Source organism: Vombatus ursinus, unplaced genomic scaffold (assembly GCF_900497805.2).
Source record: "Vombatus ursinus unplaced genomic scaffold, bare-nosed wombat genome assembly UNPS02001287.1, whole genome shotgun sequence".
In the NCBI taxonomy this organism is placed as follows: Eukaryota; Metazoa; Chordata; class Mammalia; order Diprotodontia; family Vombatidae; genus Vombatus; species Vombatus ursinus.
In genome coordinates, this window is record NW_020941065.1 from 20,485,854 (window position 1) to 20,507,585 (window position 21,732).

The 21,732-nt window shown below is 44.0% G+C and overlaps 1 protein-coding gene across 1 annotated transcript in view; it reads left to right on the top strand.

Annotated features, from left to right (window-relative positions):
- Window positions 1–21,732, top strand: part of SLC5A1 (solute carrier family 5 member 1) — a 68,677-nt gene that overhangs the window by 22,498 nt on the left and 24,447 nt on the right. The window contains exons 3-6 of the mRNA XM_027865244.1: window positions 4,787–4,891; window positions 5,602–5,661; window positions 6,937–7,041; window positions 17,647–17,752. Of these exons, the coding sequence (XP_027721045.1) occupies window positions 4,787–4,891; window positions 5,602–5,661; window positions 6,937–7,041; window positions 17,647–17,752 (376 nt within the window). The remainder of the gene's footprint in view (window positions 1–4,786; window positions 4,892–5,601; window positions 5,662–6,936; window positions 7,042–17,646; window positions 17,753–21,732) is intronic.

The window sequence follows — 21,732 nt, forward strand, 5'->3', positions numbered from 1 at the left end:
CAGAAAGCTGGACTAGAAGTAATTGGTGTAAGTTGCAAAGAGAAATATTTCTGCTTGAAATCAGGTTCTAACTACCAGAGCTATCCCGAAGTGGAGTGGCTGAGAGGTAGTGAGCTCCCCATCTTTGGAAGTCTTCCAGCTGAGGCTGAATGACCACTCATTGGGGGCATTGTGAAAGAAAATCCTTTCAGATATGGGTTAGATGGTGCCTCTAAGGTCCCTTCCAACTTTGAAATTCAATCAATTCAGGATGGATTGGAGGGGAAGAGACATGGAGGCAAGGAGGTTCATTTCAGAGGCTATTGAAACAAGTTAGGCAAGTAAGAATGACTGTCTGATTTGGGGGTGGGGGATGGGAATGGGAATGGGAATGCACAGGGATGAATATGAAGGCCACAGTGAAGGAAAGGTCTCTAGGGCTTGGGGGGAGGAAAGGAAGAAGAGGGAATCAAGGGTGACTCCAGGATTCTGAGCCTGAGAAATCATAATCATACTAGTTAGCAAACCTCTCATCCCTGGAGCATGTTAAGGTTTGCCATTTTGTTTTTAATTAAAATTTTTTGATAATTTTTATTTTTCAATTACCTTCTCCAAATACAAGTTTTACCAAATGTCTTAGTGCAGTTTTAATTTATTAAAGATTTAAGGGAAGTGGGAAGGAAAAAAGCACTTATATAGTCCCTATTATGTGCTAAGTGGTTTTTACAAATATTATCTCATTTGATCCTCAGACAACCATGGGAGGTAGGTGCTATTACTATTAGATTATTAATTACAGTTAAGGAAACTAAGGCATACAGAGGTGATTTGTCCAGGGTCACACAGTGTCTGAAGCTGGATTTGAACTCATGTCTTTCTGCCTCCAGGCCCAGCTTGAAGCTTTAATATATTAATAAAGGATATATTAAATATATCTCATCTGCCTCTCCTTCCCAGAGAGATATTTCTTATATGAAAGAATGAAAGAGAAAAAAAATAAATCAAGCAGTTCATTGAAAATACCCAATACACCAGCTTCATCTGACAGTATATTTAGCATTCCACACCCTTAGTCCCCAACCTCTGCAAAAGAAGTAAGAGAGGTACACTTAGAAGAAAAAAAATCACATCTTCAGGGCTAGGCTCTAAGGCTTCCAAAGCCTGTTCCTCCCAATATCCTATGATGTAGGTAGTGCAAGCATCATCATCCCCATTCTAAAGATGAGGAAATTGAAGCTCCAGTAGGTAATGTGATGAACTTCCAATCACACTGCTAGCATTTGCTGAAGGCAGGATTTGATCCCAGGTTTCCTGTGATCTCTCCATTACTTCTCCTTAGAAGAAAACTGACAGAAAGCACCAATGAATCACAAGACTTGGGAGCTGGAAAGGAGCTCAGAGAGCATTAAAGGCAGCTCCCTTAATTTACAGAAGAGGAAACAGCCCCAGAGAGGGGAAGTAACTTACCTAAGGGCATACAGCCAAGCAATCAACAGGCATTTATTAAGCACCTACTATGTGCCAGGCCCTGTGACAATAAATGAAGACAATAAAGGAACCAAGCCCTACTCACAAGGATGTTACAATCTAACAGGGCAGACAAACAGGACAGATGGAAGTGTATTTAGAATAGCTGTGAAGAGAGTAATTACAAGCATACACAAAGTAGTTAATGACAAGGTAGTTGAGAGAGAAGCATTTGTGGGAGTCAGGAAAAGCTTCACAAAGAAGGCAGTGCTTGAAGTGAGTCTTGAAGGAAGAGGGAGATTCTATGAGGCGGAGGTGAGGGGCGGGGAGTGCATTCCAGGGAGGGGCCTGAGCCAGTACAAAGGCCTGGAGGAGGAGATGGAGTATTGTGCATAAGGGACAGAGAAAAGGCCATTTTGGCTGGATAGTGGGTATGAGCCAGGGAGTGAGGTCTAATGAGGCTGGAAAGGGAGGTTGGGGTCAGGTCATGAAGAACTCTAAAATCCCAACAGAGGAGTTACATTTGATCTGATTGGAGAGGAACATGGCCAGATCTATGATTAAGGAGAATTTGGGAAGGATAGACTAGGGAGAGATGAAATTGGGAGGCCATTTAGGAGGCTGTTATAGTAATCTTGATGATGACCTGAACTAGGGTGGTAGCTGTGTGAGTAGAGAGAAGAGGTTGCATATGGGAGATGATTTTGTTGTTGAGTTTTTTCAGATGTTTCTGACTTTCTGTGACTGCATGTGAATTTTTTTTTGGCAAAGATACTGGAGTAGGTTTGCCGTTTCCTTCTCCAGCTCATTTGACAGATAAGGAGATTGAGGCAAACAAGGTGAAGTGATATGCCCAGGCTCACATAGCTAGGAAGTGTCTGAGACTGGATTTGAACTCAGGAAGATAAGTTTTCCTGACTCCAGGCTCAGCACTCTATGCACTGAGCCATCTGGCTGCCCTTGAGAAATGTTACAGACATAAAATGGCAAGATTTGGCAATAACTGGACACGAAGAGTGAAGGAGAGTGAGGGTAATGTCAAAGTTACACACCCTGGAGACTGGAAGAATGGTAGATTACCAAGTACATGAGGAGTGGTGGCCAGAGAAGAAGTTTTGGTTTGGGAGTTACTGGGGTGCTAAATGGAGCCATAGAGTTGTCTCTTGGTCACACCCTTTCCAGGAACAATAGTAATACACGTTGTAATTGGTTCCAGCCCAATGGAAATATGCAGTAGCAATACAAGTAATGAGACCATTATTTGAATTCCATTGAAACTGCTCCCTACAAAGTTACTAATGGTATCTTAGTTGCCTAGTCCAGTGACCTTTGATCAATCCTCATTCTCCTTGACTTCTCTGCAGCCTTTAACACTGTTGATCATCCTTTTCTTGAAACTCATATCTTTACCCTTTCAGGCACCACTCTCTCCTGGTTCTCCTCCTACTCTCTGACTACCCTTTCTTTGTCTCCTTTGCTGGATCCTCATCCAGGTCATACTCACTAACTGTGGGTGTCCCCCAGGGCTGTCATGGGCACTCTTCTCTTCTCCCTCTACACTACTTCACTTGGTGATTTCATCATGGATTGCATTATCATCTCTATACTGATGATTCTCAAATCTATCTTTCCTGCCCCAACCCCTCTACTGACCTCCAGTTTCTCATTTCCAACTGCCTTTCAGACATCTTGAATGGGATGTCTGGGAGACATCTTAAATTCAGCATGTCCTAAACCAAACTCATTATCTTTTCCCCCAAATCCTCTCCTCCTCCTAACTTTCTTGTTACTGCCAGGGCAACATCCTCCTCCTGATCCATCATGCTGGAAACTTAGGAGTCATCCTGGATTCTTCACTATCTCTCACCCTCTCCAGCATATCAGATCTTTTGTTAAGGTTTCTCAATTTTCCTTTTGCAGCATCTGTCAAATGAGCTCCATGCTAGAATTATTGCAATAGCTTCTGGTGATGGGGGAGCGAGATGGTCTATCTGCCTCAAGTTTCTCCCCATGCCACTCCATCCTCCCTTCAGCCACTGAAGGGATTTCCTAAAGCACAGGTTTGGCCATGTTATCCCATCATTCCCCTACCCCCTCCCACCCAATTAACTCCAGAGGCTCCCTCTTGTCTCCAGAATCAAATAAGAAATCCTTTCCTTGCCATTCCAAGTCCTTTGTTATCTAGCCCTCTTCTACCATCCCAGTGTTCTTACTCCTTACTCCCCAATACATGCTCTTTGAGCCAGTGACACTGACTTCCAGTGACACCAGACCCTCCATTTCTTGGCTCTGACTGTCCCCCATGGCTGGAACACTCTTCTCCTCATCTCCAATTACTGGCTTCCCTGGATTCCTTCAAGTCTCAACTAAAATCCCATCTTTTACAGGCAGCCCTTCCCGACTCTTCTTAATTCTAGTGTCTTCCCTTTGTTAATTATTTCCTATTTACCTAGTACATATTTGCTTGTTTGCATATATTTATTTGCATGTTGTCTCTCCCATTAGATTGTAAGCTCCTTGTGGTCAGAGACTGTCTTTTTGCCCCTTTTTGTATCCCAAGTGCTTAGCATAGTGCCTGGCACATAGGTGCTTAATAAATATTTATTGACTGATTAACTTGATGGGTCCTGAGTGTATTGATTTGATGATGGTTCTCAGAGGTGGGAAGGTGGGAGAGTGTGTGGTGCTGATACATTTGGCAGTAAGGTAGCAGGAGTGAACCACATGGTCTGGGGAGTCAGGGAGCTCCCATAAGGTGGGTACTGCAGTACTCCTTAGAGACCATCTCATCCAACTTTGTAATTTTTCAGAAGAGGGAGGTGAGGCTCAGAGAGGGGAACACAAGATCCTGCCATAATGTTGTGGCAGAGTAGAACCTAGAACTTGGTGTGCTTGTGCTCTCCACAAACCATGCAACTTATCACTTAAAATAAAGACAGCTTGGTTTTGTTCCCTGTTTCACACTCATGAGTCTTCTCTTCCCAATGAGATCATGAGTTGCTTGGGGGCTTCTGCTACAGCCTCCATGGCCTCACCAAGCCTAGGGCTGGACACAGTGGGTGGTGCTAAGGAAGCACAGATTTTCTGATTTATTGTCTTCTGTCTGGCTCCTCCCTGCTCCCCTTCTCCCTGCCCTGTTCATAGCTCTCATCAGCATCATCTGAGAGTTCTCATCCAGGTTAGGACCTAGGGTCCTGATTTAGCCCTGCTTTGGCCAGGTCCTCTCTCTCTTTCATGTCTCCTGATGGTGGCCAGAGCTCCAGTGAATGAATCTGTCATGAGATGAACTCCAAGAGTCCAGCATGAGGGATTCTGACCTTGCCTTATCATTTGCTTCCAGATCGGTGCCTCTCTCTTTGCCAGTAACATTGGCAGTGGCCACTTTGTGGGGTTGGCCGGGACTGGAGCAGCAGCAGGCATCGCCACAGGAGGCTTTGAATGGAATGTGAGTACAAGACATGGAATGTTGGAGTAGGAGGAACAGCTCCAGATAGAGTGTAGAAAATGCTGGAGCCTAGAGGGCCTTAGAACATGGATGCCAGAGCTGGGAAGGGTTTTAGAACAGGGAAGGTCAGGGCTGGGAGGGCCCCTAGAACAGAGAATGTCAGAGTTGGGAAGGGGACTTATTTAGGCCAAGTTCCTCATTTTACAGAGGAGCAAATTAAGGCACAGAAAGAAGAAATGACTTGGCACATGCCATGTAGCAAATTTGCAGTGTTAACATGGCTCCTTCTATCTTCCTTTCTGACTCGACAAACCTACCCTATCAGTTCTTGTCAGTGATGTGGCCCTTTCCTCATTAAACATTTTTCATTAGATTATCTTTGAAAGGCAAGGATGTAGTATCCACTGAGAATGTGGAACCTTCTGAGTCCTTCTGCATTGCCCACCAAGTCCTGTTCCCATCAGGGACATTGAATGGGGAGTCCTCCAGCCTATATGTGCTGTCCAAGAAATTCTATCCCTAAACTTCTTTATGGTCAAAGGGAAGGAAAGGTTGAATGATATTGTACTGGATGCCAAAAGTCATCTCAGGGTCATCTATTGACCTATTTTAGTTGAAACCCTCTAGGGTCATTGGATTTTCAGGTAATGCATAGGCCAAGATGGGAGACAGATTATGTTGTTTTCTAAAGAATTCCTTCTTGGTTTCAGGCCCTGGTGCTTGTGGTTGTCCTGGGCTGGGTGTTTGTGCCAATCTACATTAAGGCTGGGGTGAGTATTTGCACTCTACTACTTGATTACCTACCTGCAAGTGTTGAAGGTGTGCTGATAGAATCTTGGGAAACACAGTTGACTTTTCCCAGTGATAGAGAAAGCTTAGCTTCTGGTCTTTGACCCTGAGTTCCCAAGATATTGATTGGCCTAGAACTACAAGACTTCATTGATGGAAAGGACCTCAGAACTCATACAGTCCATCTTCTACCTGGATGAGAATTCCATCACACCTGATAAGTGTTCATCTGGTGTCAGCATGGGGGAAGCTACAAATTAGTGAGAAAGTGTTTGTGTGGGCATGAGAGAGGTGGTCTGCCCACAGGTGAGCTTGTGAATGCATGCAACAGTTTAATGTTTATGTGTATATGTGGAAATGTGTGGGAGGGTGTGCCTACAAGTGTGAATGTGTGTGAGTGTGGAGGTGTTCACCTCCAGTTGTGTTGATGTTTCAATGTGTGTAAGTGTGCACCTACGTGCTGGTTTTGGAATTTTTGCCTGTGTCTGAGAGATTCTGGGCACGTGCTTGAAAGTAGGAGTGTAAATGTGCGTGAGATGCCTGATACAACTTTCCTTTCTAAAACTTGACTGCTGTCCTTTCTCTTCTCTTACCAAATGCTTAGTTGCTTCACCCATTTGTTTTAGTTTCCAGTTGTACTTGTCTCACCACCTGCCTTCTCCTTTCCTTGTGTTCTGCTCTTCAGGACCTTTTTTCCTTAATCCTTTTCTTCTTTCACACTGATCCCTCCAATTCCTTTCATATAGGTTGCTCTCTTTTGGCCCAGTCTCCAGTTGTCTCAAATTTCTCCTTCCCAAATTCAATCCCTGGTCTTCATCACAAGTCTAATCCCCTTCAGATCGTAATTTCCATTTTCTGCTTCTTCAGCATAAGCCTTTCTCTCTTCTTCTGCTCCTCTCACAGAAGCTGGAAGTGGTTATTGTGTGATTGTGGGAATATGTATATAAAACACTTTGCTCTTCAGGGTTCAGAATGTACTCCCAATTATGCACCTGAAGAAACTTGTTTCTTTATTATATTATCTTTATTATTTATATATAATATATCATCTTTGTTATTGATATGTAAATAGCCCACTGGGAATCCTCAGTCTTAGACAAAGAAGTCAGAATTGACTCTATCCCAGCCATGACTAAACTGGGGCCTGGGAACTCAGAATTAAGGATTGATGCCATCTTCAACAAGGGGAGTTTCCTGTCTTTTAGACTTCTATGTGACCTGTCTAGTACTGATCTTATATTGTGCATACATTACAGGTGGTGACAATGCCAGAATACCTGAGGAAGCGATTTGGTGGGACACGCATACAGATCTATCTGTCTCTCCTTTCTTTGTTGCTTTACATTTTTACCAAGATCTCGGTGAGTTCCTCTCCCCTGACTATCCATTTCAGTGAATGTCTTTGCTTTAAGCTAATTGTATCCTTTGGCTGATGATAATTAAATTAAACACACTGGTGGGGGCTCATGAGCTATACAATTTAGAAATGCAGACCCACAAGGTTCTTTTGACCTGGGGAGTCCCAGAATCATTGATGATACCACAACCTTGTGATATTTCCTCCACTCTCCTTCTTTTCCTTCCCCTCCTTCCCATTCCTCTTCCTTAATAATTTCAATTTCAAGAACACAGCAAGATTTACAAAGTGCTTTCTCCATGACAACCCCTTAATGCGAGAATTGTTGTGCCTGTATGCTGCTGAGAAAACTGAGTTCCAGGTGTCATGACTTCCCCATGGTCACACAGCTAAATTAATTTCTTCAAGTGGACCATGGGCATCAGTTGCTCAGGGATAAGTGTAGGATCTGGGCCTCCAACCCAAGTGTGATGGCTCCCATTATACTATGTTCTTACCTCTTCTGTAGGGAAGGGAAAGAAGGAATTTTGTCCAATGCCATGAACTGGGACTCAGCAAGATAAAGACATAAAATTCTTCCTTACACAGAGATAAGTAAATAGATAGAATTTATCATTCATTCATTCATCCATTCATTCATTCATTCATTCATCATCTCCTTGGAATGGTATAGGCTGAAAACATATTTGGAGACCAAAAGGATTTCCACCAATGCATGGATGAAGGATGTGTTCTTCTTTAGAATTTCAACAGATCTGTGTTTTTGTAGGTTGGAAGGTTTTCTCCAGCAATGCAGAAACCAACCCCTTCCAGTCTCACAGTTCAGCAAGCCCTTGGAGGTCATCTAGTCATCTAGCCCAAGCCTCTTATTTTTCTGATGAGAAAATAGAAGCTCAGAGCAATTGAATTGCTTGAAGCCTTCCAACCAGTAAATAGGGGAGGCAGGATTTGAATCCAGGTCCTTGGAGTTCCCTGTCCCTTATTACTGATCCTGATGAAACAGGGAGCAAGACAATATCAGTTTGAGATGGAGCTATAAAAGTAGTTGAGCGGTTTTTCTCAGGGATAGAGAATGAAATCTTCACAGCACATCTTCTACACACCTTCTCTGGCCTCTGTGCAAGTGTAATTCAAGTCAATCTTATCCAATTGAATTCAATTAAATAAATTACCAAGTGCCTAAAATGTGCACTCATCATAGGATCATACATCATTCAGTCAGTCAACAACATTTATTAAGGTCCTACTATGTGTCAGGCACTGTGCTAAGTACTGGGGATACAAAAAGAGCAAAAATCAGTCCCTGATCTCCAGGAGTTATAGCCTAATGGGAGAGACAACATGCATATATGGAAATATGGACATAAATAGAGAAAGTAAGGAGAGAAACTAGATCTGGACTCAGAACATGAAGGTTCAGATTTCTGTGCTTACTATCTCTATGGCCTTAGCCAGATCACTTCCCCTCTCTGGGGCTCAGTTTCCCCATCTGTAAAATGAAAGGGTTGGATATGATGGGCTCTCTTCCAGTAGGGACCTTCTACAAGGTAGTACGTGAATGGCTCTGGTCCAATCTGCTTGATGATGCGTGTGTAGCAATCACTTTGTAGGAGGGGAGCTGGGCTTAGTCCTTTCCTGGAACCACCAAGTCCACAGTTCAGCTGGTGATGAGGGGCTGTGAGTCACAGTTGCCATGGCAGACCACTCTTTGCCCTCTGAGCCTGTGCTTTGAATAATAATATAAATTAACCTAAAAGTACTAGCCTTTCTCACCTCCCTCCCTTCAACCCCTTGCCTCTGGTTACTGATTAAGCCGGCCTCACCCTGGAGCACCCCAACCACCTGTAGGGCTAGCCCAGGCTTGGATGTTACCGGAGGCTATGTGGATGCACATGGGTTTGTCCTCTTGGTTTGACATGGACTGAGATGCTAATGGGGCTGGCCTCAATGTGAGGGTGTAGGTGACTGCCTTCCCAGTGAGATTTCACAGAAAGCCAATCTCTGAGTTGGGAGGACCCTTAGACGCAACTAGTCCAACCCATACCTAAAGAACAATCCCCTCTGCCATACCCCTGACAACTGGTCACCCAACTCTTGCTTCCTCCCAGGGAAGCCACTTTTTTAAAAAAAAATAGTATTTTATTTTATTTTTTGCCAATTGTATGTAAAGACAATTTGTAGCATTCATTTTTACAGGATTTTGAGTTCCAAATTTTTTTTGCTCCCTCCCCTCTCCTCTTCCTAAAATGGTAAGTAATTTGATATAGGTTATCTGAGTCGAGGGCAGCCACTTTTAGTCAGTTTTTATTGCTAGGAAGCCTATCCTCATTTTGTTGTTGTTGTTGTTTCCAGTTATTTTTCTGTCTTGTTTCACTCTCTGAGACCCCATTTGGAGTTTGCTTGTCAGAGACACTGGAGTGGTTTACATTTCCTTCTCCAGCTCATTTTACAGTTGAGGAAACTGAGGCAAACAGGGTTAAGTGACTTGCCCAGTATCACACAGCTACTAAGTGTCTGAGGCCAGATTTGAACTCAGGAAGATGAATCTTCCTGACTCCAGCACTCTGTCCACTATGTCACCTCACTGCCCACATCAACCCTGTGATATTATTATTCTTATTATCACCTTTTTACAGATGAGGAGACTGAGGCTCAGAGATGAGAAGGGACTTGTCTAGGGTCACACAGCTAGTAAGTGTCTGAGGCAGGATTGGAATGTGGGACTTCTTGATTCCAGGCCTGCCCCTCAGTCCACTGCAGCACACTGCCTCCTGGATGTGGCTGTCCAGTGTGCAGGCATCCCTATGTCTGTGTGTGCAGCACACTCAAGGTGTCTAGCTAGCTTTTATGGCTGAAAATCAACTCTTCATTCTTTGAAGCCTTGATGCAATGTCTGGACCATTCATAAAAATATTGATTTGTTTGCCCTTGCAAAATATGGCATGAATGAGATGCTTAGCACAGTGCCTGACACATAATAGATGCTTAATAAATGCTTATGGACTGACTTATCGACCAAATCCCTGAATTGTCACAGCTTTCCCAGGGAGCATCCACACTAGTGGGTTCTTTCCTGTGGTGGAGGCACAGGTCACTGATGATTAAGCCTATAATTGTATCAATTGCATGTGATACTCAAATGACATTATTGATGCTTATTACAACTGTTATCAGTAATGACAACCACTATAAAGTTTTACAGTGTCTCTATTGAACTCTTTGGGTCCTCAGGTCACATATGTGAACTTTGACTCTTTTTTAGGCTATGTATTCATCTCCTGCCTGGGCTAAAGGGATGACCGTAGGAATGACAGTATTGGATTCCACAACTCAACTTCACAAGTACAAAATAGGAGATCTATGGCTGGATGGTAGTTTATCTGAAAAAGATCTGGGTATATGAGTAGACCACAAGTGCACTTTAAATTAATAGTGATATGGCTGCCAAAAAAGCTAATGTAACTGTAGGTTTTATTAAGAGAGGCAGAGTGTACAGGACTAGGGAAGTGATACTTACATACTATTCTACCTTCATCAGAACATATCTGGGTGACATATTTCAAGAAGGACATTGATAGACTGGAGAGGGTCCACAGGAGGGCAACTGGGAGAGTGAAGGATCTCAAGATCATGGAAAGAGTCAGGCACATTAGCTGTCTTAGAGCATTTGAAAGACTTTCATATAGAAGAGGGATAACTCTTGTACTATTTGACCTTGAAGAGCAGGACTGGGAATGGAAAAGTTTCAAAGAGACGAATTTAGGCTTGATATTAGAAAAAAACTTACTAACATTTTGAGGTATCCCAAAGTGCAATAAACTGCCTTGTAGGGGTAATGGACTTCCTGTCACTGAAGGTCTTCAATCAGAGACCAGAGACCTTGTTGGGGATGGTAGAGAGACGATTTCTCCTCAAGCCAGGTATTGAGGTAGATGGCGCCCTAGGTTTCTTTCTGTGATTCTGGGATCACATTTTTTCAGATGTGGAAATTAGGGCCCAGAGAACTTGAAACTACCTTCCCCTTTGTGGATCTTTAAGGGAGCAGACTAATCCAGTGTAACTTTAGCGGGGAAGAAGGAAGGACTAGGACCAGAGAAAAGTTAGAAAAAATGGCATTTTATAGAAGGAAGAATTTGAAAAATTGGAGCTGTCCAGCACGAGCTTCCTTTGGGAGCTCTTGGTCACTAGAGCTGTTCAGGAGGAGGATGAATGACTGTTAAATCTGGGTGGCACATCAAACTAGATGCTCCCTGAGTGAGATCCTATGATTCTACTGTATCATGGGAAGAAATCACGTTTCATAATGATTGGTTAAAAGAACTAGGGATGTTTTATCTTGGAGAAGAGAAGAGAAGGTGGGTTGAGTAGGAATACAACAGTTGTGTTAAAGTATTTGAAGGGCTGCCATGGGGAAAGAGGGATTGGACTTGATCTGTTTAGTCCCAAAGGGCAGAATCAGGAGCAGTTAGGGGAGCATGGCTGAGGTAGGCCTCATCATGGTGTCAGGAAAAGCTTACCAACAGAATTGTCCAAAAGAGAGGTGGGCTGTGCCAGTGTGAAGGGTTGGGGTAGTGGTAGTGAGCTTCCCCAAATTGAGACCTTCACATAAAGGCTTGTTGAACACTTGTCAGGGGTGTTGTAGATGGAGTTTTTATTTGGATTGGGCGGCTTGGATGTTGGTTGGTTGAACTAGATGATCTTCACATCTCCTTTTAATTCTGAGAGTCCGTGATTCTGTGAAATGGGTATCCCTCCAGTCAACATGTTGTAGATTTCTCATTGAATTAAAAAATGACTTAGTGGAGAAACAGGTGGAAGATGATCAGAGACTAAAAGGCTTGTGGAAAACTCTGCTTCCTGGAATGAATGGCTTCCTCAGGGCATCAAGACATTTCTTGGCTTAGGATTCTTTTTTTAATATTTATTTTCAAAATTAATTTATTTTGAATTATCAACAATCACTTGCATAAGCTTTTGAGCTTTAAATTTTTCTCCCTTTCCCTCCCATTCTCCCTCCCCAAGACGGCATGCAATCTGATATACATATCCATATGCATTCCTATTAAGCATATTTTTACATTAGTGATGTTGTAAGGAAGAATTAGAACCAATAGGAGGATCCACAAGAAAGAGAAAACAAAACACAACAGAAGAAAAAAAATAGCAAATAGTCTGCTTCTATCTGCATTCAGACTCCATCGTTCTTTCTCTGGATGTGGATAGCATTTTCCATCATGAGGCCTTTGGAGATGTCTTAGATCCTTGTATTGCTGAGAAGGGCTAAGTCTATCAATATTAGTCATTGCACAACGTGGCTGTTACTGTGTACAACATTCTCCTGGTTCTGCTTACTTTGCTCCGCATCAGACCATACAAGTCTTTCCAGGTTTTTCTGAAGTCTTGGCTTAGAATTCTTAAGGTGAATAATCTCAGTTTGTGAGGTGAGGCAGCAGCAGTCAGAAGCTCTGGGTTTGAATTCTGGCTCTGCCCCTTCCTATCTGTGATTTTGGACAGGTCCCTTCCCTTCCTTGGGCCCCAGTTTCTTCCCCTATTAAAATGAAGAAGCAAGGGGGTGAAAAACCAATATACAAAGCCAGCAGTCTGGGCTTGACCTTAGACTTCCCTTCCAGCTCTTACTGTAATGCTTTCCCCACCCCACTCTCTGTCTTCTGTGTAGCTCTAATACTGGGAAGTCCAAGATCAGGGGCTGTCCTTGGAGCACACTGTGAGTCATGGAAGGAAGAAGAATTTGTCCCTGGGTTCCCTAAGTCACGAGAGGGAGAGGTACTTCTTAGAACAGATTACCAACTCTATCAGCAGAAGATAGTCTTCTGAAAACACAGCTTGTCCCTGAAGCTCCCACTTCCGGCACCATTCTTTAAAAGAGCTGGGAGGCACCTGCTGGTGATTAGAGACCCCAGGAAAAAAAATGAATGAGAGGGGTCAAGCTGGAGATACGCAGTCCTCATAAAACATTAACAATGAACAACTTGGCAACAAGCCAGGCAGAACTCTTGAGCAGTAGTTCTGTTGTTTTAAGCTGATTTCCCCCTTCTTGGTTAATCTAGGAAATCAACAACAAAGGCAATTAATGACATTCCATTGTCCAACACTCCCACATAATCACTACTGAATTGGAACAGATTTATGGGGAGTTGTAGGGGTGTGTGTGTGTGTTTATGTTATGCTATAAAAACTGGGGACACTGCACTTTGGGGGCAGAGTCTGGAAGGGATGGCCCTCAGCAATGCAAGGGCAGAAGAGGGAAGATGGGAGCTTTTTTCTTGCCAGGTCACCGCAGTGAATGGGGACATTTCATTTACTCCTTGCCAATTCAACAACCATTTACTACATGTGAGACGCCATGTTCAACCCCGGCGGGAGGGAGGCGAAGATGAGCAACAATGCACTGGGCTCATAGGATCATAGATTTCAAGCTGGAAGGAACTTTAGGGGTCAGCCACTGCCTCAACAGGCAGTTTTGTTCCCACACGGATTGGGGATGCTAAGCATCGAGGAATCACCATCCATTGAGAGGCAGTTCAGAAGTCTTGCTTGGACCCTTGCAATGGGGCTGCTCACCAGCCCTTTTACATTTCACCTTGACTGAGTTCAGCCCTATCAGTGCCAAGTGGCTCCTGCTTTCCTGTGGGTTTTCCCTCTGTGGGTGACTCTATACCTCTAGCCGTCAGTCTGATGCTGCTGCCTCTGCCTCTGTTACAACTGCTTAGGTAACCATACCCCACTGCTTATAGACCTGGGAAGTGGGAAGATGCCAGGTACCTTTTAAGATCTCACAAAGCCTTGTGCCAAAGGAAAGGAGGCACAAGCAGGAGGCGGCCTCATCCCAGGCACTGGCTTGTCTGGGGGGCCGTGGACTCACAGGGCAGCCTAGTAGAGGGAAGGGTGTACCCCTACTGGCTCTTGGAATTTAAAGAGTTGTCCTTATGCCTCAAGGTCCGAAAGAAGGAAAAACCTGAGAGGCAGGGATTGCATGTTTAACCCACAGAAAGAGCAAGCAGTTAAATGAATGAACATGGCTGATATAAGGAGGGCCTCCTTCCCATGCATCCCCATTTATAGCAATTGTCGATATTTATTGCGAACATTTTCTTTCCCTTGACAGAATGTAGGCTCTCTGAGATCAGAGACAGTCCCAATTTGGTCTTTGTATCTCCAGTGCTTAGCACAAAGCCTGGTACATGACTGGTACTTAGTAAGTGCTGGTGATTGAGAGACACAGAGAGAGAGAGGGACAGAGACAGAGACACAGAGATAGAGAGACAGAGAGACAGAGACAGAGACTGACAGAAGCAGACAGACAGACAGACAGAGAGAAAGAGAGAGTTAGAACTTTTAGCTATGGAGAGAGTGGCAACTGAACTAGGTCTTTGATGGTAAAGAAGGATTTCCACAGAAGAAGGTGAGTGAATGACTTTATCAAGTGCTTACTATGTGCCAAACACTGTGTTAAGTACTGGGGATATAAATTGTCAAAGGAAACTAGTCTGTGTTTTCACAGACAGCACATAAAGAGAGCTTAGCTGTAGAGTGGATGGAAAGGTAGAGAAATCTCAAGTGTTACCCAGCCAGGTAGATGGTGGAGGCCCAGGGCTTCTTGCTGCTGTAACGACCTGAAGTGGAAATTCAGCTCTCACCATGTGACTCCTCAGGACCCAACTCCAGAGGCTTCCAGTTGCCTCCAGGATACAATTCAGACATCTCTCTTCAGCCCCAGCCTAGCTTTATAGTCTCCTCCTTCCCCCGCCCCCAATTCTTCCATCCAGCCAGACTGGCCTCTCTCCACACTGTTACAGTGGCCGTCCCCCATGCCTGTAATGCACTCCCTCCTTATCTTTGCCCCACAGACTTCTTCACTTATTTTAATCTACAGTTCTGGTACCATCTTCTACATGACACTTTTTCCATTTCCCCTAACTTCTGGCGCTCTCCCTCCCAAACCACTTTTTATTTGTCCTCTTTGTATATATTTATATTTAATCCCTTTCTGTCAATACTGCAAATACTTACATGTGTGTTTGTATCCTCCATTAGAATGAAATTTCCCCAAGAGCAGGGATTGTTTCATTCTGGATATTCATATTCCCATTGCTTGGCACATAATAGGCTCTTAATAAACATTTGTCAGTGGATTGGTAGGTCACATGACAGTACTGGTGGGATTCCAGACATGGAGATGGGGAAGAGGATAAGGTCTAGAGGATCCTAGGAGGCAGCAGTAGTCAGTCAACAAGCATTTATTAAGCACCTACTGTGTACCAGGCACTGTGTTACATGCTAGGGATACAAAAAAGCAAAACAAATAACCAAAACAAAAAAACAAACAAAAAAAACCCAAACAACCCCATTCTCCAGGAGCTCAGGAGACAATATGTAAATAAATATCTAGGAACATACAAGACATATACAGAATATATGAAGACAAAGCCTGTTGGTCTCCGTCTCATCAGAAGGAATAGAGTCAATGACTCATCTTATCCAAGCCTTGTGAGCAGTCAAATAGAAGATGAGGAGGGAGGGTCTCAAGGCCCAGAGGATGGCTCTCACCAATGCATGAAGTTGGCATCGGATCAGTGAGGGCCCTGCCAGATTCCAGCTGAGGCAGGGTTCCCCGGAGCACCCTGCCCCCTTCCTCCCTGGCCACCACTCAGAAACCTGGAGGACTGGGATGCCACAGGTAGAAAGGCCCTTAGCGATCATCTTTTTCTCTCCGCTCAGTTGACAGATGTGGAAACTGAGATCTAGAGAGAGAAGACGCTTGGCCTAGGCCACACAGCTGACTGACTGTAGCAGGATAAGAAAGCACTATTTGACTTTCCACAAGGAAGTGGCAGCTGGTGGGGCAGTGGATGGATCACTGGACCAAGAATTAAATTTCAAATGAGTTCAAATCTGGCCTTGCACACTTACTAGCAGCATGATGCTGGATGTATGACTTGTCTACTATTTGCCTCAGTTTCTTCAACTGTAAAACTGGGATCATAATAGTACCTACCTCCCAGGGTTGTTGCGAAGATCAAATATTTATGAATAATGTGTATTATTAAAGAGATAACATTTATACAATGTATAATATTATTAAAGAGATAGTATTTGTAAATAAAATGTTTAGCACAGTGCCTGGAACATAGCAGGCACTTAAAAATGCCTATTCCATTTCATCATACAAGTGCCTTCCTCTGTCTGGGTTTTACTTTCCTTATGTGGAAAGCAAGGGAGTTTGATTTGAACTGGATTGGACATTGAGCCAAAGAATGTAGAGAAGAGGAGGATGAGGAAGGGGAAGGTCTGGCATTGAAGCTATGATAAAGATATTTCATTTGAAGAAGAGAGGACTTGGGGGGACATGAAAGCTACTTTCAAGCATTTGAAGGGTTACGTCATGGAAGGAATAAACATCTTCTGTTTGGCCCCAGAGGGCAGAGCCAGGACCATTGAAGGGATGTTGCAAAGAAATGGATTTCACCTTGTTATCAGGGAACACTTTTCAGCAATGACAGCTGTCCCATAGTAGCATGGGCTGGCTTAGAAGGTAGTGAGTTCCCTGTCACTGGAGGTCTTCAGGCATATGCTTCCCATGCTACAGATTCCAGTATCAGACAAAAAATTTGACTAGATGACCCAAGGCAGCTTCTAGCTCTGGCAGGTGATAATTTAGTGAAGGCATATTTAGTTATTACATCTTGGCTAAGAAGAAGGTTGTTGCAGTGTTGATATTTTTGGGAGGGGGATAGAGAAGAAATGACTTGAAATCTTAGGGGCTCTATAATCAAACATCCCAGTCCCACAGATGTGGGTGATTCCTCTTGAGTGATTCCTGGCAACAGCTAGGCTTCAGGAATGAGAGCCATCTTCTCAACAAGTATTTATGAAGGACCTACCACATGCCAAGCACTGTGCTAATGCTAAGGACAAAACAACAAAATGAAATCGTTTCTGCCCTCAGGACACTTACCTTCTGTGGGGCTGTACAACTTGTATACCCCAACTTGTTCTAAGTATAAGGACAAAAATGTGACTTGGATAAATGATTTCATTGGCCTAAAGAACTCCTGGATGAGGAAACTCTTTGCCAATACAAGTCAGTGCCTGCTCTGCAAATTATAATAGAAGAGAGTTGGCTAGAATTCTGAGAAGATAAGTGATTTACCCAGGGTCACACAATCAGGATGTCAGAGGCAGGACTCAAACCCAGGTCTTCCTTGCTGCTATACAACACTGTCTCTCATATACAAAATAGAGATAAAATAAATATGAGGTGATTACTTGGGGTGTCAGGGGAGGCACTGTGGGTCACCAAGAAAGTCCTCAGGTGGGAGGATATACCCAAACTTTCTCAACTCAATTGGAGGCAGTGTGAGCAGAGAGTAAGGATTGGAGAGATGGTGTGGAGTGGGAGTCAGCAAAGCTTGACAACAGACTGGGGGACAATGGAGAAGGAAGATCCCAGGGGAATTCTGAGGTGATGAGCCTGGGAAAATGGTGGGTCCATCAACCTAAATGGGGAAGTTTGGTGTTGGGATGATGCTAAAGTACCATGAGTTCTATCATGTACCCATTGACTGTAATGGCCCTTTCTCTTTTTCAGGCTGATATTTTCTCAGGAGCCATTTTCATTAAGTTGGCCTTGGGGCTCGACCTGTACCTGGCCATCATTATCCTTCTGGCCATCACAGGCCTTTATACCATCACAGGTGAGATAAAGGGAGGAGGAGGAGTAACCTTGGAATCTGCTGTGTGTGGCCAGCTCTGGGCCAGGCCCTCTGAAGAGACATATAGAAGTGGGAATGGGAGAGCATTTTCTGTTCTCAAGGAGTGAGGGCTGGTTGGAAAGACAAAGTTTACATCCATAAAATTATTAGGGCCTGATATAAGACAAGGCCTCAGTTGAATGTCCACAAGGTACCCAGGGGCCACGTGCACTATGGGCAGGTAGGGAGGAGGTAACTGGCCTGGGGCAGCTGGCATGAGATATCAAGCCTGGATGGGACCAGCTGTGGCCCAGGAGATGAGAGGTATCAGCCAAGTTCACCTAGTGTCAGAAGCAGAATTAAAACCTGGTTCTTCTGACTCCAGCTCCATACACAAATGCCAGGTAGCAATTAGCAAACATCACAGATAACGTTTATATAGCACTTCAAGATTTCCAGAGAATTTTGCAATCCTTAACTTATTTTATCTTCACAACAACCTTGGGATGATTAATTATTAATCAGTGTTAATAATAATCATATTAATCACATTAACATCTGAAATATGGAGCTGTTGAAATGTTTGCAGCATGCTTGACATGTGGAATCTCTGTTGAGCATCACAGGAACTTCACGTGGGAGGTATTACAGATAGGGAAACTGAGGCTCAGGGAAATGAACTGGTTTGCTCAAGCTCACACAGCTAGCTAGCAAGGATCCCATGTGAGTTTAAAGTCCAAGCCCAGTGCTCTCTCCATGGTACCAGTCCTGGCTCTGTCACTTTCTTTGTTTGTAAATAACCCTAACTCTGGGGCTGGGCAACTCTGAATCCCAGAACCCTTGTCAGTGGGCCAGTCAACAAACATTTATTGAGGGTTTACTAGAGCTGGCAGCCAAGGATTCAAAGAAAGGCAAAAGCAGTGCTTGCCCTCAAGGAGCTCACAATCTAAGGGGAGGGACAACACACAAATAAAGAAGGGAATACATGATTTAGCCAGTGTAAATGGGAGGGGAAGGCATGAGCAGTTAGGGGGACCAGGGAAGGCCTGCAGAAGGTGGGATTTGAGCTGAGTCTTGAAGGAAGCCAGGAGGTAGAGGGGAGGAGGGGGGGCATTTCAAGCAGGGGACATAGCCAGTGCAAAGGTACAAAGATGGGAGGTGAAGTGTTTTGTTTGAGGAATGTTGTAAACCAATGTAGCTGGATCACTAAGAGTTTGGAGGGAGTGAAGTGTGAGAAGAATGGAAAGGTAGGAAGGGGCCAGGTTGTGAAGAGGTTTCAATGTCAAGCAGAGGATTTTATATTTGATCCATGAGGCAACAGGGCATCTGGATTTTGTTGAGTAGGAAGGATGACATGGTCAGACTTTTTTTAGGAAAATCACTTTAGTGGCTGAATGAAGGATGGGCTAGAGTGGGGTGAGACTTGAGGCAGGCAGACCCAGCTGCAGCTACTGAAGTAGTTTAGGCATGGGATGGTAAGCGTCTGCACCAGGGTGGAGGCAGTGTCAAAGGAGATGGGGATAAATTGGGAGAGGTTGTAAATATAGAAATGACAAGATTTAACGACAGATTGGAAATGGGAGAAGAATGAGGGTGAGGAGTGAGGATGATGAGCACTGGTGACTAGGAGAATGGAGGTGTCCTTGACAATGATGGGGAACCTTGGATTTGGAGGAAAGAGAATGAGTTCAGTTTGGGACATGTTGAGTTTGAGATGATTATGGGACACCCAGTTTGAGATACGTAATAGACAGTTGGTGACATGGAGCTCAGGAGAGAGATTAGAACTGGATTTGTAATTCTGGGAAGCATTTGTATAGAGCTATCAGTGAACCCATGGGCACTGATGATAAAGGGAGATTATATAGAAGGAGAAGATGATTGCCCAGAGCAGAATCTTGGGGACCCCCACAGTTGGTGGGAATGACCTGGATGAAGATCCAGCAAAGGAGATGGAGAAGGAGCAGTCTCCCAGGTGGAAGGGACCCCAGTGCCCACTGAGTCCAATTCAGACTTGAATTTGATCTCCTCTATGACATCTAACCTTTGCTTAAGGAACTTCTGTTGGGAGGAAGGGAAGGGAGATTTGCTAAATTCTAAGGCAAAATATTTAGCATTTAGTCATATCCTGAGTTTCCTCATCTTGTAAAATGAGCTGGAGAAAAAAATGGCAAACCACTCCAGTATCCTTGCCTTGAAAACCCCAAATAGGGTCATGAAGGGTTGGACATGACTGAAATGGTTAAACAACAGCAACAACTACTACTCCTATTACTTGTACTACCACCACCATCCAACCTTTGCTTAAAAAATTACTATTGGGGGGAGGGGAAGGGAGATTCACTAAATTCTAAGGCAACCCGTTCAACATTTAGTCATACCCCAAGTTTACTTATCTGGAAAATGAGAAGATTGAGTGGAAAGAGTGCTAGATTTGGAGTCAGAGGAACTGAGCCTAAATCCTGACTTTGACTCTTACTAGTTGTGTGACCCTTAGCAAGTCACTTAACCTTTCTGGGCCTCAGTTTCCTCATTTGTCAAATGTGGGGTTGGGCCAGATGGCCTTTAAGGTCCCTTTTGGCACAAGAATGTGATCCTATATGAGACCTTTGATCCCATGGAACTACAATGGTCCATGATTATCAGCCTAATCATGTCACTCTGCTGACACATGAGCTCCCTCTTGTGACCAAGTAGTTAACACAGGCTTTCCCCCACAGTGTATTTGGCAGGGTGCCTGTAGGCCAGTATCGTGGGTGGTGGGGTGAAGGAGAGCTGAGGAAGTGTCCTCTAGAATAGATCCAATTCCCTTGTTCTCTCCTCCCAGTGTTCTTGGAGCCTTTTCTGGGGGACGAGTGGGGCTCTTCCCCTACACAAGCAGAAGCTGAGGGATGTAGCTGAGAGTTTTGTAGAAGGAGAGTGAAGTGGATTAAAGATTTAGAAGTCATCTAGTCCAACCCCCATATTTTATAGAGGAGGAAACTGAGGGTGATGGGAATGGACTCACCCAGGTAATGTCAGAGGTGAGATGAGAAACTGAGGCATTGAGAGGATAAATGAATTACCCCAGGTCACTAGGTAGCACATGGCATAATTAGAATTTGAACCCAGGTCCTCTGACTCCAGTCAAGGCTGTGTCCTTTGTGCCGTGTTGCTTCCAGGTTTTCCCATCAGTGTTTGGTCTGGTACATTGTTTCTTAGCTCTGTTTGGAGTTTTATGTAGAGCAGCTTGGTTCTATTGCTTTCAGCTCTTCCACCATCTTGGCTTTGCCTCCATTCCCGTTGTCTCCAATAACTATAATATATTTTGGGAGAGAGGTCTGGACCTGTGATTTAAATGGTGTGGGGGCCTCCCAATATAGATGGAAACTTCCTTCACCAAAGCAGATGCAGGTCAGACTGGTCTGTACCTCACACCTTTAAAAGTTGCTTTGAGCACTGAGAGATTAAGTGATTTGCCGACAGTTACCCAGCTCATGAAAGTAATAATAACTAACATTTATATTGCACTTGCTACGTTCCTGACACTGTGTTAAGTACTTTGCAATTGTTATCTCATTTTATCCTCACCACAACCCTGGGAGGGAGGTGCTATTATTATTCACATTTTACATTTGGGGAAACTAAGCAAATAGTGGTTTAAGTGATTTGTCCAGGATCACACAACTAGTAAGTGTCTGAGGCTGGATTTGAACTCAGGTCTTCCTGACTCCATACTGCCACCACCTAACTGTCCAGTGTAGACTACAGCTGCCTCTCTGTCTGTTATGCCACCATAATGATGACTCTGAATTATATGGCCCTTTAAGGCTGGCCAAGTGTTTTTTTTTTATTATCTCATGTGTTAAATGCCTATAACAACAGCACTTCCCCAAAGTCGTTGTATTGTAAAGTGCTTAGTACGCAGTGCCTGGCACATAGTAAATCATCATCATTACCATCACCATCATCATCACCATTACCATTACTATCATCATCATTAC